Raw genomic sequence first — 19,784 nt, 5'->3', positions numbered from 1 at the left:
TTCTTCATTCATTCATTTATTTATTTATTTATCTATTTATCACTCGTTTGCTTGTTTATTCAATAATGTTTTTGACAGGCCTATATGTGGTAGACGGGATGTGCAGTGGATAACAGTGTTGAGTGCCATTCGTGTATGAACTGCTCCGATCCTTTTTTTTTTTTTTTTTTTTCTTCGTTTTTTTTTTTTTTTTTTTTTGTTTTTTTTTTTTTTTTTTTTTTAAGAATATGTACTTACACTCTATCCCCTCTTTTCCCCCTTATACTTTTTTTTATTATTATTATTAAACATCCTGCGTATATATATTTATGTATATATGTATAAATAATAGTATCAATAATGTGACCGCTTACTACTACTGCACATCTGAAATGCATTAAAACGAGTTAAAAAAAAAAAAAAAAAAAAAAAAAAGGATGTGCCCTGGAAGCGCAATTGCTTTTCAGTATCAGCTACTGGGCTGTCATTAAACAATCTTAATTTGATCAACTTCTTCTTCTTCTTCTTCTTCTTCTTCTTCTTCTTCTTCAATCGTATGACAAAGACTTCCTTCGTCGTCAGCCATATGTTGAAATAATACATCTTTCATACACGTGGCTTACTAATGTATTAGACCGAAGTTTCTCTTACGGAAATTACAAGGCTGATTGTATATAATTTGCTGCCGAGGTCAGGTAATAGGAATTATGGCTGAATGTCAGGAAAATCCGATGTGACTTTTTTTTCTTTTTTTCTTTTTTTTTCTTTTTTTTCAATTTTGACACAAAAGGATTACCACAACCCTCACATGACAAGAGGGTTGGGTCCAGACGTGTGTCCAACGCACAAAGCTCTCGGCCTTCACAATGGACACACGCTTGACAGAGAGAGAAGACAAGACAAGACAAGACAAGACAAATTCTTTATTTCGAGGATAATAGATAAGCACTGGTGTGCTTTTTTTACATCCAGTCCCCGCCATGAATAGGGTCCACACTACACGATACTAAATAAAATGAAAGCATGGTGTTAGCTGAGATACATAACAGGGAAGAAAAAAAAATTAATGAAGTAAAATAAAATTAAAATAAAACAAAACAAAACAACAACAACAACAACAAATAATAATAATAATAAAAGAAAAGAAAACAAAACACCCCCCCCCGCCCCCCCCCAAAAAAAATAAATAAATAAATAAATAAATAAATAAAAATAAAAATAAAAGTAAAAATAAAAATAAAAACAACAAAACAAAACAAAAAATAAAAATAAAACAAACAAACAACACACACACACACACACACACACACACACACGGCATACAGGTACAAGCATGGTGTTAGTAAAATGTATGGGGAAAAAATGAACAAAATGAAAGAAACAACACACACAACACACACCGCACTACAGATCAGAGTGGGGGGTGGAGGGTGAGGGAGGTTCTCAGTCAACCATACACACTTGACAAACAGTATCAATAAAATGAACGATTTACATTACACATTATGGCATAAGGTGGGACAGGCAATGTTTTTTGAAGGTGGTTGGGCAACGGTGTTGTTTAATTGTTTCTGGGAGTGAGTTCCATAGGGTGGCGCCTGAGTAAACCAGACTGGATTTGAACAAGTCAATTCTTGGAATTGGGATATGGACTTTGGGGGGATTCCTTGATGAATTTACAGAAAATTTGTCTATTAATGTTGGTGGTGCATTACTTGTCATAATCTTTTGCATCATGATTCCTTTATTGTACTCTAATCTACGGATTAGTGGGAGAATATTCGCTTGTTTATAGTCTGAGTCTAAAAGGGAAGTCTTTTTAAGGAGTACCAGCTTGAGCCCCCGTTTATGAAGATTCTGTAATGGCTTCATGGTGTTCGCACTTGCGGAGAGAGAGAGAGAGAGAGAGAGAGAGAGAGAGAGAGAATTTTACGGTGCATGACTGTTTTCAATGAACAACTTAATTATTATCTCTGTTCCCCTGATGCGTGAAGTCTGTCTCTGTGCACACTCTATGTCTGTCTGAGTGTCTGTCTGTCTGTCTGTCTGTCTGTCTCTGTGTACTCTTTATGTCTGTCTGAGTGTTTGTCTGTCTGTCTGTCTCTGTGCACTCTTTATGTCTGTCTGAGTGTCTGTCTGTCTGTCTCTGTGCACTCTTTATGTCTGTCTGAGTGTCTGTCTGTCTGTCTCTGTGCACTCTTTATGTCTGTCTGAGTGTCTGTCTGTCTGTCTGTCTCTGTGCACTCTTTATGTCTGTCTGAGTGTCTGTCTGTCTGTCTCTGTGCACTCTTTATGTCTGTCTGAGTGTCTGTCTGTCTGTCTGTCTCTGTGCACTCTTTATGTCTGTCTGAGTGTCTGTCTGTCTGTCTCTGTGCACTCTTTATGTCTGTCTGAGTGTCTGTTTGTCTGTCTGTCTGTCTGTCTCTGTGCACTCTTTATGTCTAAGTGTCTGTCTGTTTGTCTGTCTGTCTCTGTGCACACTTTATGTCTGTCTGAGTGTCTGTTTGTCTGTCTGTCTCTGTGCACTCTTTATGTCTGTCTGAGTGTCTGTCTGTCTGTCTGTCTCTGTGCACTCTTTATGTCTGTCTGAGTGTCTGTCTGTCTGTCTGTCTCTGTGCACTCTTTATGTCTGTCTGAGTGTCTGTCTGTCTGTCTCTGTGCACTCTTTATGTCTGTCTGAGTGTCTGTTTGTCTGTCTGTCTGTCTGTCTCTGTGCACTCTTTATGTCTGTCTGAGTGTCTGTTTGTCTGTCTGTCTCTGTGCACTCTTTATGTCTGTCTGAGTGTCTGTTTGTCTGTCTGTCTATCTCTGTGCACTCTTTATGTCTGTCTGAGTGTCTGTCTGTTTGTCTGTCTGTCTCTGTGCACACTGTATGTCTGTCTGAGTGTCTGTTTGTCTGTCTGTCTCTGTGCACTCTTTATGTCTGTCTGAGTGTCTGTTTGTCTGTCTGTCTGTCTCTGTGCACACTCTATGTCTGTCTGAGTGTCTGTCTGTCTGTCTGTCTGTCTGTCTCTGTGTCAAAGCGTGACATTGTCAAGCCCGAGTGTTTTGTGTGTTGGACGCCAAGTCCGGACCCAATCCTCTTGTCATGGACGGAACGGGGTCAGCCCAACACTCCCCCGTGTCGATACTCCCCGGGCTCTTTAATTCCTCTAACAAAAAATAAAAATTAAAAATTAAAAAAAATCCAAAAGGAGGCAGATACTCACGTATGTTTTCAGTTGTGACTAATAATGCTTTCTGCTTGATCAAAGATGTGCTGTGGAATGATGAATGTGTTATAAATGTGTTCTCTTCTTACAACCGTTCGCCTTCAGAGTTGAGCAGCAGTGCGCGACTTGCGTGTTGGGGCCCGCTGTTGTGTGGGCTGGCAAGGGCTGTATCAGTGTATGACACAGACGTTGACTCTCTCACCACGACTCATACGGAGGAACGCTATGTGTGTGTGTGTGTGTGTGTGTGTGTGTGTGTGTGTGTGTGTGTGTGTGTGTGTGTGCGTGTGAGTGTGTGTGTGTGTGTGCGTGTATGTGTGTCTGTGTGTGTGTGTGTGCGTGTATGTGTGTGTGTGTGCGTGTGTGTGTGTGTGTGTGTGTGTGTGTGTTTGTGTGTGTGTGTGTGTGTGTGTGTGTGTGTGCGTGTATGTGTGTGTGTGTGTGTGCGTGTATGTGTGTGTGTGTGTGAGTGTGTGTGTGTGCGCGTGTATGTGTGTCTGTGTGTGTGTGTGCGTGTATGTGTGTGTGTGTGAGTGTGTGTGTGTGTGTGTGCGTGTATGTGTGTGTGAGATTCTCTCTCAGATTCCCCCCCCCCCCCCACTCTCTCTCTCTCATACGGAGGAACGCTGTGTGTGTGTGTGTTTATGAATGCGTTCGTTTTATTACTTTTTACGATGTTAATGATGATGGTGGTGATCATTCTTCGTTGTAGTAGCAGTGGATGTAGCAGTGTTAACAAAATTATCATTTTTTTTGTCGCTATCGTTAATGTTGTTATTGTTACTGTTGTCACAAGGACAGATTGGAAGACTGGGCGATGCCTAAAATCTTTATCCTTGAGTAATAAAGTTTTTGAATCTTGAATCTTGAATCCCTCTCAGATTCACTCTCTGTCTGTCTGTCTGTCTGTCTGTCTGTCTGTCTGTCTCTCTCTCTCTCTCTCTCTCTCTCTCTCTCTCTCGTGTTTTTCTGTTTGTTTGTTTTTCCCTTTCAGATTTTGTCTCATTGTTTTCACCATTATTGTTCTCAGTGATTTGTACCCCCATGTCACAGGAGCTGTACAGCTAAAGACATGAAACATTTCAGCGTTCAGTGCTCTCTCTCTTATATTAGTGTGTGTGTGTGTGTTAGTGTGTGTGTGCGCGCGCACGATTTTATATATATATGCACAATTTTTTTATATTGACATGCACTTGCATGTATCCTAAAGCGGGGGGGGGGGGGGGGGGGGGGGGAGTTGGACTTAACAAGTCGTCAGCAAAAGCCTATCTCAAAGCTCAGAGTGGTCAGTCACTATGAGTAAGGGCCGCTGGACGATCCATTAAACATGCTGATCGCTCAACCGTATACCTAAATCCGTGAGAACAGTGCGGGCTGGACTGTTCTGTTGCTGAATGTTTTGTGTGAAGCTATGGTAATCTAAACGCCTCATAAGTCAGTGTTATCTCTCATGTTTTTTTGTTGTTTTTTGTTTTTGTTTGTTTGTTTTGTTTTGTTTTGTTTTAATTGCGTTGAAATGTCCACTATTTATTTGTGCATTCATCCATTTACTAATCAATCCATTTGCAGATTTTGACAGGCCTGGTTGGTAGATGGTAATGGTCTTTGAGAGGGACCTGTTTTTCAGTGTCAACAACCTTATACATATACTATATAATCTTATTTTGATTCCAATCTTCGCCGCCTTCTCTTGCCGTTTAACAAAGGATCTATAACTTCTACGCTACACAGTAAGACTTAACTTTTATACACATAGCTTCTTTATTCGTGCGCCCACGAAAATATTGTATTAGACTGAAATTAGTCTTATGGAAATAACAAGGCTGACTTGATCTAATTTGCCGTCAAGGTCATGTGATTGGGAGATGTATATTATGTTAGCTCCTTGAGCTCAGTTGTCGGTTATGTTTATATGTATGCATTTTGTTTTATTGAATGTGAAAAAACCGATGATATCGCTAGTCAATAAAACTGATGAATCATGACACCGTTGATATATATATATATATATATATATATATATATATATATATATATATATATATATATATATATATATTAGAATAGGTAATCGATAATTTCGCTAAATGATAACACAGCAAACTGAAAATATTGTAATAAGTCAGGGAAATCCGATGTCAGATTACCGATGCTTAAAGACTACCATAACCCTTACCATAAGAAGAGGGCTGGATCCAGACACGTGTCCAACGCACAAACCACTCATGCTTGACAATGGACACGCATGCAAACAGCCATACACAGCCACACACACAGACTCAAACACAGACACACACACAGACACATACATACATACATAGATGCGGGCAGACGTAGACCGGTAGATACACAGAAAGGACGGGCAGGAGACGGATAGTTTGGACAATCACTTTGCACTGAGTTTGGTTTCCCCCTTTAATCCCAAAATAATTATGCAGACTGTCACAGACATCAGGCCAGTCATTAGTTATTGTTGTTGCTGTTTTGTTGTTGTTTTCCCCACAGTGTTAACGAGACACGGTTAGCAATGCAGAAACATTCGTAACTAAACAACAACCATCTACCTGAAGATCTAGTCATCAGCCCCATCCACATGTAATATGCAGCTTCTGTTCAAACGTGTGTGTGTGTGTGTGTGTGTGTGTGTGTGTGTGTGTGTGTGTGTGTGTGTGTGTGCAGTGGGTGTATGTGTGAGTATGCACAATTTTTTTATATTGACATGCACTTGCATGTATCCTAATTTCTACTGTATCTATGTTTGTGCATGATTTTCGATTTATGTTCGTATGTACTGATACTGTTGTTTTTTCCCCAAAGTGTTAATGAGACAGGGTTAGCAATGCAGAAACATTCGTAACTAAAATATCATGGATGAGGTGTGAAGTCATCCTTTGTGTTTCGACTGATTCTCCGCTGTTTAAGTCAATGATTTATAATTATTAGAATTCGTGGAAGAGTTACTGTATGAGTGTATTCTGTGCTGTCGTCGATTGTCACGTGTGTGTGTGTGTGTGTGTGTGTGTGTGTGTGTGTGTGTGTGTGTGTGTGTCTGTGTGCGCGCAAAATACTAATATACTGACCAGAGTGTGGACTCCCTGTCATTGTCCACACAAGCATAAGCAAGCACACACAGAGACAAAGACACAGAGAAACACACACACACACACACACACACATACACACACACACACACACACACATATATATATATATATATATATATATATATATATATATATATATATATATATATATATATATATATATACCTATCTATACATATATCTGTCTATATATATATATATTCATTTCTATGAACATAAACACTTACTCACACACACCCCACACACACCCCCACACACACCCACCACCCACTCTCGAAAACTTTTCATTTAAGCTTCCCCAATCAAAGCACCCCGACCGGACTTCGTCAGAATCAGGTGCCCGATTTTAGCGTACATGTCCTTCTTTTTCCGTATTTCCGCAGGCGATGTCAGCGACTGTGGCGGCTTGGGAACGGTGAAATGATAGGACCGGCCTTCCCGCCAGTGGAAGTCACGTGGGGGTCTGGGGTCATTGATGTCCCGGATGTAGTCGTCGTGCCAGGCAGGGTGACAGTTTCCCTGGAAGCAAATCACCTGGAAAACGGCAGAGGAGACAGTAGTGGACTGGGGCATTCAAACGGCAGAGACAGTAGTGGACTGGGGCATTCAAACGGTAGAGACAGTGGTGGATTGGGACACTCAAACGGTAGAGACAGTGGTGGATTGGGGCATTCAAACGGTAGAGACAGTGGTGGACTGGGGCATTCAAACGGTAGAGACAGTGGTGGATTGGGACACTCAAACGGTAGAGACAGTGGTGGATTGGGGCATTCAAACGGTAGAGACAGTGGTGGATTGGGGCATTTAAACGGTAGAGACAGTGGTGGATTGGGGCATTTAAACGGTACAGACAGTGGTGGATTGGGGCATTCAAACGGTATAGAGTACAGTGGTGGATTGGGGCATTCAAACGTCTCCTCTGATGGATTGGGGCTCTCAAACGGTAGAGACAGTGGTGGATTGGGGCATTCAAACGGTAGAGACAGTGGTGGATTGGGGCATTCAAACGGCAGAGGAGACAGTGGTGGATTGGGGCATTCAAACGGTAGAGACAGTGGTGGATTGGGGCATTCAAACGGCAGAGGAGACAGTGGTGGATTGGGGCATTCAAACGGTAGAGACAGCGGTGGATTGGGGCATTCAAACGGTAGAGACAGTGGTGGATTGGGGCATTCAATCGGTAGAGAGGACAGTGGTGGATTGGGGCATTCAAACGGTAGAGACAGTGGTGGATTGGGGCATTCAAACGTCTCCTCTGATGGATTGGGGCATTCAAACGGTAGACACAGTGGTGGATTGGGGCATTCAAACGGTAGAGACAGTGGTGGATTGGGGCATTCAAACGGTAGAGACAGTGGTGGATTGGGACACTCAAACGGTAGAGGAGACAGTGGTGGATTGGGGCATTCAAACGGTAGAGACAGTGGTGGATTGGGGCATTCAAACGGTAGAGGAGACAGTGGTGGATTGGGGCATTCAAACGGTAGAGGAGACAGTGGTGGATTGGGGCATTCAAACGGCAGAGGAGTGAGTCGTGGATTGGGGCATTCAAACGGTAGAGACAGTCGTGGATTGGGGCATTCAAACGGCAGAGGAGTGAGTGGTGGATTGGGGCATTCAAACGGTAGAGACAGTCGTGGATTGGGGCATTCAAACGGTTGAGACAGTCGTGGATTGGGGCATTCAAACGGTTGAGACAGTCGTGGATTGGGGCATTTAAACGGTAGACACAGTGGTGGATTGGGGCATTCAAACGGTAGACACAGTGGTGGATTGGGGCATTCAAACGGCAGAGGAGACAGTGGTGGATTGGGGCACTCAAACGGTACAGGAGACAGTGGTGGATTGGGGCATTCAAACAGTAGATGAGACAGTGGTGGATTGGGGCATTCAAACAGTAGATGAGACAGTGGTGGATTGGGGCATTCAAACAGTAGAGACAGTGGTGGATTGGGGCATTCAAACAGTAGATGAGACAGTGGTGGATTGGGGCATTCAAACTGTAGAGGAGACAGTGGTGGATTGGGGCATTCAAACTGTAGAGGAGACAGTGGTGGATTGGGGCATTCAAACAGTAGAGACAGTGGTGGATTGGGGCATTCAAACAGTAGAGACAGTGGTGGATTGAGTCATTCAAACAGTAGAGACAGTGGTGGATTGGGGCATTCAAACAGTAGAGACAGAGGTGGATTGAGTCATTCAAACAGTAGAGACAGTGGTGGATTGAGTCATTCAAACAGTAGACACAGAGGTGGATTGAGTCATTCAAACTTAATCACGTTTTCTGTCCCCCTCCTCCTGCCTCCCTCCCCTCTCTCTCTCTCTCTCTCTCTCTCTCTCTCTCTCTCTCTCTCTCTCTCCCTTACTGTCTCTGTCGTTCTCTCACCACCCCCTCTCTCTCTCTCTCTCTCTCTCCCTTACTGTCTCTGTCGTTCTCTCACCCCCCCCCCCTCTCCTCTCTCTCTCCCTTACTCTCTCTGTCGTTCTCTCACACACACCCCTCTCTCTCTCTCTCGTACAAGATATGCTGTTGTTATAAATTCACTTACTTATTATCTATTTAATTATCTATCTATCAATCTATCTTGTGTAAAAAGCCCCCAGTTGATCTATCTCACCCTCTCACGTGTTCGCTGCTCCCTCTCCTGATCGTTGTGGGACAAGGGCAGGCGATACATCATCAATTGTACACAGAGACACAGCCGGTTCTGTTTGCCTGCATGTTCTAGCTCCACAGAGAAAGTTCCTTTCCCTCTTGGTAAAGGATTTTCTTTTAGCCTTGATTAATCAATTAACAGCCGAGGCGTTGACGCCGGTTGCTGTTGGGATTGTGGGCAGAACTGTGACCACTATTGTTAAAGGACCCAAGCCTCCACTGAACACCCTGTTCTTCGCATTATACTTCATTCCTTGGGCTTCAACATTCACTGTTGACAATTTAAAACACATTCTGTATCAAAAAAGAAAAGAAAAAAAAGGTTAATTAGAATGAGTGTGTATGGAGTGTGAGAGTGTGTGACTGAAGACATTTCAAATTTACGTCTCCTAAAAATGTATTTCTATTAAAAAAAAAATAATTTATTGTGATATATAATGTTAATATTTTGTAGAGTTGATGGTGGGTCGTTTGAATGTTGTCTTATTATTGGAATATTTATCTTTGCAGTAGGTATTGTTGTGAGAGTGCGAAATAAATGCGAAGTTTAAAACTTAAAATGGTGTTGACCCGTTCTATCCGGTGTCACTCCGGGATGTGCGAGCTGGGCTGCCTGTCGCAGCCAAGAGGTGTGACATGATCAGATTTTCTTTTTGCTGGGACAAGTCGTGCAGCATTGTTCTGTGCTTTCTGTAGTCTAATAAGAGAAGAAGATAGTAAACCTGCTAAGGTAGAATTGCAGTAATCTGGTCTGTGTGTGTGTGTTGTTTTGTGTGTCTTTGTTGTTTTGTTGGTTGGCGACTTTTTTTGCTTTTCTTGTGTGTGTGTGTGTGTGTGTGTGTGTGTGTGTGTGTGTGTGTGTGTGTGTGTGTGTGTGTGTGTGTGTGTGTGTGTGTGTGTGTGTGTGTGTGTGTGTGTGTGTGTGTGTGTGTGTGTGTGTGTGTGTGTGTGTGTGTGTGTGTGGCTTTACCCATGTGACAATCTTTGTGGTTGCATTCGAATTAGTTTCATCCAAACACGAAAACAAATATGGAAAGTATATAATATATATTTCATAGTACAGTAGTGCATCAAACACTCATCTATTTTTCCCATAAATCAATTGGTGTTTGTTTGGATATTTCAAGGCATTTCGTCTTTGTAAACAAATGGATTGTTTTCTAATTTCATAAGCAGCATTGCTGAGGCTTCCACATTTTAGTATAATTGTTTTATCATAGGCTGAATCTGAGAATCAAATAGTTGTTGCAAACAGTATCAAAGAATCATGATTTAACATTGTTGAATTCTTAAGGATGAATGATTGACCATACTGTGCCGTGTTTACAAGTACAATTCCAACGTGCTAACAATGTATACCAAAATATCTGTTATCATTCAAAACCGGACCAACACACCCATTGCATGTTCACCAGTCTGTGTCGCTCCACCAATGCAACGCTTAGAAATCGAGCGTCATAACTTCTAATGTAAATTCAATAAAACAAGATGGCCCTAAGGAACACACACCTAGAGAGACAAGAGAGAGAAAGCGAGACACAGAGAGAGAGAGAGAGAGAGAGAGAGAGAGAGAGAGAGAGAGAGATTATACATTTAACAATTATTTAGTCTCATTGACATATTTTCCGACACACCTGGACAGACTGCTCTCTCTCTCTCTCTCTCTCTCTCTCTCTCTCTCTCTCTCTCTCTCTCCCCCCCCCCTCTCTCCCCCCTCTCTCTTACCCTCACCCTTCCCCCAGTCCCTATTCCCCTCACTCTTCGCTCACCTGCAAGTAGCGGTCAATGTACAGCGATTCCGGGTGGCGCTCGTAGACATGGTAGGGCATCATGATGGCGTTGAAGTACCAGATGTTATCCAGGTAGCGTCGCAAGCTGGACAGGAAGTGCCGCAGCCAGGGGGAGTCACTCTGGGACATGAGGACACCGATGTTGAAGGCCTCCGGCCACTGGTCGCGGCTGGGCCAGTCCGGGCATGCCACCGTCGGGTAGCGGAGCAGGTCGTCTGGGATCCGGTTCACCCACATCACGTCCACGTCCATGTACACCCCGCCGTACATTCGGAGCACGTGCGCTCTGCATAGACCAGGAGAAGGAGAAGGAGGAGGAGGAGGAGGAAAGAATGAATGAATGGAGGACTGAATGGGTGTTTTATTCAGATAAGGCCAGAGCCCCTTACTGAAGGGGGAAGTCGCTGATAAATGATAATGAGAAAATGACATGACACAGTAAATCGACAATTCAAATCAACAATAAATAGTTTACACAAAAATTTAATGTTCAACAACATTCACGAGGTAACTGTACGCAATCTCTTCAATGCTATACACAGTAAATTCGTGTCTTGAAGACATGAGCAAACTGAACCTAAAATTAGACTGATCTCCATAATATTTTGATATACGAGGAGGAGGAGGAGGAAGATGAAAAGAAAGAAAGGGGGATGAAGAGAGGGAGAAGAAGAAGGAGGAGTTCAGCATGGAGAAGTAGAAGTTGGACGAGACGGAGCGAAGGAGGCGACTCTGACGGAGGGAGGGGATAGAGGAGGGATGAGAGAGGCGGAGGAGCGGAAAGATGAAGGAATGGAGTAGAAGAAGAAGCAGAAAGATATCGGAAGATACACGCGCGCGCGTGTGTGCGTGTATGTGTGTGTTGTGTGTGTGCGCACGCTGTGTGTTTTGTGTGTTTGTATGTAGGTATGTATGTATGTGCCTACGTATATATGCATGCGTGTGCTTGTGTTCTTTGTTTTCTTTTCTTTTTTAATTTTTTTTTTAAAATACCTGTTGCATTTCTTGATTTAATCAACTGACATGACCTATTTTAATTTTTCTCTCTCGCCTATATTTCAAATTATATGCATATGTTTGTGTGGGGATGTTTGAGTGAATGTTTTAGTGCTATTGTAAAGCGCATAGAGCTTCAAGAATATGCGCTATAGCAAGAAGTCTGAATAAATAAATAAATAAATAAATAAAGTTGTGGGGGCGAGGGGGGAGTGATGGTGGGGGTCGGGTATGGGGAGAGAGAGGGGGTGGGGGGTTTCTGGAGGAAGGGAGGAGGAGGCAGAGAAGGAGGAGAGAAAGAGGAGAATGACTAGCAGAAGGAGGCGATGGATGGAGTGGAGATGTAAGGAGGAGGATGTAAAGTTTCAGTTTGAGTTTCAGTAGCTCAAGGAGGCGTCACTGCGTTCGGACAAATCCATATACGCTACACCACATCTGCCAAGCAGATGCCTGACCAGCAGCGTAACCCAGCGCGCTTAGTCAGGCATTGAGGAAAAAAAGAGTAAATAAATGATAGATAAATACATAAAAAGGAACTACTACTAATAATAATAATATGTATAAGGCGCAAAAACTTGATGAAGTCAACTATAAGCGTACATAAATAACTAAATAAAGGAGGATGCAAAGAGCTGTGGGAAGAGGAGCAGGAATGAGAGAGGTGTGCCTAATAAGGACGGAAAGGTGATGGGGAGACAAGTAAAGAATAATAGTAAGAAGTAGTAGTAGTTGTAGTATTTGTAGCAGTCATAGTAGTAGCAGCAGCAACATCAACAACAACAACAACAACAGCAGCAGTCGTAGCAGTAGGTAGTAGTAGTAGTAGTAGTAGAAGAAGAAGGTGATGATGATGATGACGATGGATACGAATATGAAGATGATGACGACTACACCAACGGCAACAACAGCAACGAAGAAAGGAAGGAAGAAAGAAGACTTTCACATTTTGTCCCAGTTCATCCAAACAAATAAAGCCAAAGTAAACAGACACAAAACAAGCTGAGAACTGTAGAACAGAATGATCAGCAGCAACAACAACAAGGAAAGAAACAACAAACGGGGGAGCAAATACAGAAATAAATAAAAGACAGACAGAAGCAGACAGAAAGACAGACAGATAGAAAGAAAGATGTAAGAAAATCAATCAGTCAACAACAACAACAGCAGCAGCACCAGCAACAACAACAACAGCAACAACAACAACAGCAACAACAACAACAGCAACACCAACAACAGCAACAGCAACAACAGCAACAGCAACAGCAACAACAACAACAACAACAACAGCAACAACAACAACAGCAACACCAACACCAACAACAGCAACAACAACAGCAACAACAACAGCAACAGCAGCAACAACAGCAACAACAACAACACACACACACACACACACACACACACACACACACACTTATAACACACACACACACACACACACACACACACACACACACGCCCGCGCGCAAACACAAACACACAAAGACACACACACACACACACACACACACACACACACAAAGACACACACACACACACACACACACACACACACACACACAAGAAAAGCAAAAAAGTCGCCAACCAACAAAACAACAAAGACACACAAAACAACACACACACAGACCAGATTACTGCAATTCTACCTTAGCAGGTTTACCATCTTCTTCTCTTATTAGACTACAGAAAGCACAGAACAATGCTGCACGACTTGTCCCAGCAAAAAGAAAATCTGATCATGTCACACCTCTTTTGCATCAGTTACACTGGCTTCCTATAGAGTCCCGCATTTACTTTAAAGTAGCGACACTTGCCTTCCGACATTTTGATGAATCTCTTCCCCCGTATCTCTTCTCTGTGCTGGAAACGTACGAACCATGTAGAACGCTAAGACCCAGTTCTGAACTGTTACTTAAAGTCCCAAGAACTAATTTAAAATGTGCAGGGAAAAGGTCTTTTAGGACTCAAGTACCCCAAATTTGGAATTCTTTGCCATCGTCCCTCAGTAATGCTCCTGATCTCCAGACCTTCAAGTCAGATCAGAAAACGCACCTTTTCCGCAAACATTTCTGTACTCAGCACGATGGATAGTCCAAAGCCTGTTCGCCACATGGAGTTTTATGCCAGAGATATCTATACTCACGTAATCCTGTTTTAGTGCAGTTCATATATTTAATGTGTCTGGGCTCGCGCGCGCGCGCGTGCATTTGTGTGTGTGTGTGTGTGTGTGTGTGTGTGTGTGTGTGTGTGTGTGAAAATGTGTTTTTAAGGAATGTATTTATTTTTAATCCAAGCATTATTTACTTGATAATTTTATTGTTTGGTGGATCATCCTTTTTTTTTTATTCATTCTGTGAACGCATTGGACTGAGCTGCTGTAATGTTTTATGTTATGTTTATATCTGGCTCGATGATGTAAGGCGCTTTGAGCAGCATTAGTACTGGATATCGCGCCATAGAAAAGTTATGAATTATTATTATTATTATTATTATTATTATTATTATTATTAACACAAACACAAACACCAACAACCAACCAAACCCCCGAAACACACCTGACGATGTCGCTCCTGTGAGCGGCCAAGCGCACGAACTGCTGGTACACTTGACTGATGGCCTCCACAGGCACAAAGGTGATGTTCTCCCCCCTCAGCCTCTCCCACCACTCGCCGTCCGGTGAAACGTCACCGTGCACGTAGACGTGACGTAGGCCGGCCACGTGCAGCGCGCTCAGCACGCTCAGGAAGTGGAAGAAGTGAAAGGGCCGCTTTTTCTGCCCTCCCCCTGACGGATCCAGCCAGGTCATATGAGCGATGCGCGGAATGGAGGACGTGTTGGACTGTCTGGCCCCCAGAACCTGCCACCAGCAGTATATTCATCTCTCTCTCTCTCTCTCTCTCTCTCTCTCTCTCTCTCTCTCTCTCTCTCTCTCTCTCTCTGTGGATAATATATATATCCAGAGAGAGAGAGAGAAATGTTTCTATATATGTATATCTCAGTACACGTACGTACGTCTCTCTCTCTCTCTCTCTCTCTTTACAATATGCATGTCGGTGTTTTGTGCATGCGTGCGTGCGTGCATATGCGTGTGTGTGTGTGTGTGTGTGCGATAATGGAGAGTGAGACAGAAAGACAGAGAGCAGGGAGGACACAAACCTACAGGAACTCTCCATCCAGCAGACTTTGGATATCGATCACGTCCATCTGTCCCCGTGAGGGAAAAACTCCAAGTTAAATTTGGTTCTGTTTTCACTTTGTCAGTTGACGTTGACAGTTGTCCTGGACAGAAACATCTAGATCTGCTTCCTTGTCACTTTTGCGAATGATTTGATTACTTTTGTTTCGGCTTTTCCTCTCTCTACCCCTCCCCCCACCCCCACCCCCACCCCCTCCGCCCTCCTCCCGTGTCCAACTGCAATGTGAGCATATTTTATAATTCCATACAGATCTTCCAGTAGGACAACAGAATCAACATTGGAGCCAGCAAGTACAAGCTTTTCGACATTTAGAAATGTAACAATGTCACTGCGTTTTAAAACTTCATAGTTCGTTTGCAGCTTTCTTGTTTTCTGCTTTGAAATTATCACCTTGTTTAGTAACGTCTGCGTCTTCTCTTTATTGAACCAAAGACGGTGATCATTATTCTTAAAATGTTAAATTTTTGGCTGCGTCGATTCATGCTGACAACTGTGAGAAAGCAATACTGAGAATGAAAGTCATGTCAGCTGATTTTGTGCAAAGAGAGATTTGTGACACACCCCGAAATTGGTAGGATGTGACGATCGTTTTCATTTTTCTTATTCAAACAGTATCTTCTTTTCCTTTCTCTTTCGTGACGAAGGGTTATATGTGCCAAATGCTGAACGTGCCGATCCAAGCTCACAATACCTGTATAATTACGAGATTGGAAGTCTATCAGCTGATTTCGTTAACTCCTGGGCACTTTGTGCCGGCTAGCGGTAATGCTCAACGGTGCTTCGTATCGATGAATCAACATATCAACATACTTGGCCCAAACAACAACAACAACAACATTCAAACTGTTTACCTTTCTCTTTCCGTAGTACAACCAGCGAGCCATTTCAGCAAAAGGGGTCACGGCAGTCACGATGTCTTTTGGGCGGATTTCATTGGTCAGCAGAACGCACGGGGGACCACTCAAAGCACCAGCCTGATTGTAGGCATCTACGTCCCCGCACGTTTTAGCTTCAGACACCGCCCGTTTGATGAACTCTAACTTTTTGTCGTTGTTGAATGAGTCACGAACGAAGAGGACGCCGGGTGTGGCGCCGGTCATACCGACCCAGAAAGGCTTACTGACGATGTCTTTGGGGAACCTGGTCAGAACCACGTTAGGGCCGATGTAGAAACCACCGCGAGAGGCCAAGACGCCGAAAGCTGTGTCCAGCAGGTTCTTGGCATCACAGTTTCTCTGGTTCTTTTCAAGTCTCCTCAGTTCCAGGCTAGCGAAGGACTGCTTCAGTTCCTGTTTCAACAACAACAACAAAGTGATAAAGACTGTTTTTGAATGGGCAGGGAAACAGGGTCTTTCTGTGTGTGTGTGTGTGTGTGTGTGTGTGTGTGTGTGTGTGTGTGTGTGTGTGTGTGTGTGTGTGTTGTCTTTAATTTAACGTCTTTTTCACTTTTTGATATTAGTGTGTGTGTGTGTGTGTGTGTGTGTGTGTGTGTGTGTGTGTGTGTGTGTGTGTGGAGGGGACCCGGGATATTGGTGGGGTGTGAGTGTGTGTGTGAGGGAGTCGTATTGTTTTCTGTTACATGTGTGTGTGTGTGTGTGTGTGTGTGTGTGTGTGTGTGTGTGTGTGTGTGCACATATTCACACTCATACAGAAGAACTGTTCCAGAAAAAGAGAGAGTGAAAGACAAATGAAAAAGATGGGGCATAGAGAGAAAGACAGACAGACAGAGACTAATTGACTGACAGATATACTCTCGCACTCTCCTACACACACACACACACACACACACACACACACACACACACACACACACACACACACACACACACACAAATTCACTGCACAAATACACTCAGTATTACGTAACCCACGCTTTTAACACTGACCCAGAACCAGACGTGGTACCAAAGCCGATCGATGGCGGGCAGTTCCAAGTAGTGGAACACAATCTTGAGAGGTTGCAGGAGACGAAGAACACTGAGCAATCCCAGGTAGTGCTGGAATCTGAACTCCTTGTTACTTTGGCACCAGACATAGTGGACCGTGGGGGGAACCTGCAATAAAGCGGTCCAAGCATCAGGTTCGTCATCGTTTATATCAGTGTTTGACCTGGGACTGGTCTCTTCTTACTGTTTTGTTTGTCGTTGTTTTGTTGTTTTTAGTTGCTGTTTTGTAATGGTTGATTGAGAATGTACACTTTTTATTAATGTATTGCTGTTTTTCTAATCATTGTTATCCTTACTATCATTATCATCATCGTAGTATCAGTATCAGTAGTTCAAGGTGTTACTGCGTTCGGACAAATCCATATACGCTACACCACATCTGCCAAGCAGATGCCTGACCAGCACGTAATCAACGCGCTTTGTCAGGCCTTGAGAAAAAAAAAGAAGGGAAAAAAAGACAATAATGATGATAATAAGCAAATAAACGTAAAACATGCAGACACACATTCACACATACACACACACATGCAACAAACATGTAGTTTCACAGATATGAAAGCACAAACAAAGACACATAAACGTACACGAGTCCCCCCCCACCCCCACCCCACCCCACACACACACACATTCCTAGGCTACGTGTATCAGCTTCCACGGCACACACGCACACGCGCGCACACTTACTTATACAAACACAAACACATACGCCCATATCCCTCCATGCCCCCTCCCCCCACACACATACAAATACATATATGCACACCCGCACGTTCCAATATTCCGTTTTGCTCCCACAGTACAGACATGCATACACACATATACATCATCCTGTACACACACACACACACACACACACACACACACACACGCACGCACACGCACACGCACGTGCACAGAGCTCTCCTTACGCATGTGTACTCTTACACACTCGCGCAAGCACACACACACACACACACACACACACACACACACACACACACACACAGAGAGAGAGAGAGAGAGAGGCTGCCACTGACTGGCCGCAAGAGGGATGGGAAAAGATCTCTGATACAAGGAACGTGGCGTCTAGTGTGCTGCTCAGCCTATTGTATTTGGAAAAGCCAACAGAGACTGTTCCGTTTTGAAGAAATTTGCGCAAAAGTGGTTTGGAAATAATGCCAATATTCGTTTGATTTGCGAAGCATCGTGCTCTACCTTTTATGCTAGACTTACGGCCGCTCCCTCTCTCTACCTTTATTTCTTTGAGGTGATCGATGGTGTGATGGCCTTGCACTTGTTCGTTTTGGTATTCTTTGACTTTTCTGAGGATCTCCGATTTTCCTAGACGTAGGCCGCTCGTAGCTGTGTTACAAGCAAGTCTGTCAGCTTGCTCATTTCCCTTAACACCTGCATGTCCTGGGCAGTATGACCATGTAAGTTTTTGAATCTGAAAGTTGCGCATTGCCTTATGCCACTCTGGGCTTCCCATTCCATTTTCAGTTTTCTATATGAGGTTCATTGAGTCCGTTAGAATCATGGCATGTTGGTTTCCAGGCATATGGATAGATGATAGCCACTGGAAAGCAGGCGTCACAGCTTCGACTTCCATCGTCGTCGTCGTAGTAGTACTGTATTGCTATTTTTCTCATCATTGTTATTGTTACTATTATTATCATCATAGCAGTAGTAGTAGTAGCAGCAGTAATAGTAGTACTGGTGTTCGATCATTATCATCATCATTAGTATCATTGTCATCATTATTCGTTCATTGATCAACAATGAGTAATTAATCATTCATTCTTTCAGTTTGGTTTTTAGAAGCTTTATTTAGTGTGATGGCTGTTTAGCAGCGGGTGGATCATGGGAAGAAGCTGTGGTATCTCTCCAAAATACTCTCCAGGCCGACGTGTCAAACTTCTTTGTTGGTGGGCTGCAACTCCCACGTTCACTCGTCACAAGTGGGCTTTTACCTGTGTGACAGTTTTCACCCCGCCATGTAGGCACCCATACTCTGTTCTCTGGGGTGTACATGCTGGATATTTTCTTGCGTCCACAACCCACCGAACGCTGCCATGGATTTACGGGATCTTTAACGTGCGTATTTGATCTTCGCTTGCGTATACACACGAAGGGGGTTCAGGCACATGCAAGACTGCACAAGACTGCACCTGGGAGATCGGAAAAATCTCCACCCTTTACCCACCAGGCGCCGTTACCGAGATTCGAACCCGGGACCCTCAGATTGATAGTCCAACGCTTTAACCACTCGGCTATTGTCCCCGTCACGTCTCAGACAGCCTCTGACAGCTCTGTCCAGTGCCCGGCCTGCACGCGTGGTTCTGTCTCCGTGCCCGGCCTGCACGCGTGGTTCTGTCTCTGTGCCCGGCCTGCACGCGTGGTTCTGTCTCAGTGCCCGGCCTGTACGCGTGGTTCTGTCTCAGTGCCCGGCCTGCACGCGTAGTTCTGCCTCAGTGCCCGGCCTGCACGTGTAGGATTGTCTCAGTGCCCGGCCTGCACGCGTGGTTCTGCCTCAGTGCCCGGCCTGCACAGGTTCTGCCTCAGTGCCCGGCCTGCACGCGTGGTTCTGCCTCAGTGCCCGGCCTGCACGGGTTCTGCCTCAGTGCCCGGCCTGCACGTGTGGTTCTGTCTCAGTGCCCGGCCTGCACGCGTGGTTCTGCCTCAGTGCCCGGCCTGCACGGGTTCTGCCTCAGTGCCCGGCCTGCACGTGTGGTTCTGTCTCAGTGCCCGGCCTGCACGCGTGGTTCTGCCTCAGTGCCCGGCCTGCACGGGTTCTGCCTCAGTGCCCGGCCTGCACGTGTGGTTCTGTCTCAGTGCCCGGCCTGCACGCGTGGTTCTGTCTCAGTGCCCGGCAGAACCGATTTTTACTGTCAGGCGCGTCACTGGGGCCTCCAAACCAGTTACTTC

At 44.2% G+C, this 19,784-nt stretch overlaps 1 protein-coding gene across 1 annotated transcript; it reads right to left on the bottom strand.

The window, feature by feature from the left end:
- Nucleotides 1-6,583: 6,583 nt before the first annotated feature.
- Nucleotides 6,584-17,792, bottom strand: LOC143282562 (uncharacterized). The gene is made up of 6 exons (XM_076588251.1): nt 17,769-17,792; nt 16,821-16,988; nt 15,786-16,223; nt 14,291-14,576; nt 10,721-11,025; nt 6,584-6,829 (listed from the first exon to the last, which is right to left on the bottom strand). The coding sequence occupies exons 1-6, from the start codon at nt 17,790-17,792 to the stop codon at nt 6,584-6,586; spliced, it is 1,467 nt and encodes a 488-aa protein (XP_076444366.1).
- Nucleotides 17,793-19,784: the final 1,992 nt, after the last annotated feature.

This window comes from Babylonia areolata, chromosome 5, assembly GCF_041734735.1.
Source record: "Babylonia areolata isolate BAREFJ2019XMU chromosome 5, ASM4173473v1, whole genome shotgun sequence".
Taxonomy (NCBI): Eukaryota; Metazoa; Mollusca; class Gastropoda; order Neogastropoda; family Buccinidae; genus Babylonia; species Babylonia areolata.
This window is presented reverse-complemented; position numbering and strand designations above follow the sequence as displayed.

What these genes read in the sequence shown, in the direction of transcription:
- LOC143282562 (XM_076588251.1), bottom strand. Translation starts at nt 17,792, where the DNA reads ATGCGTAAGGAGAGCTCTGTGCAC. An exon ending in CAGGAGCGACATCGTCAGGT is followed by an intron (nt 11,026 to 14,290) that starts GTGTTTCGGGGG and finishes GTCTATGCAGAG; the next exon opens with CGCACGTGCTCCGAATGTAC. An exon ending in ACATTGACCGCTACTTGCAG is followed by an intron (nt 6,830 to 10,720) that starts GTGAGCGAAGAG and finishes GCCGTTTTCCAG; the next exon opens with GTGATTTGCTTCCAGGGAAA.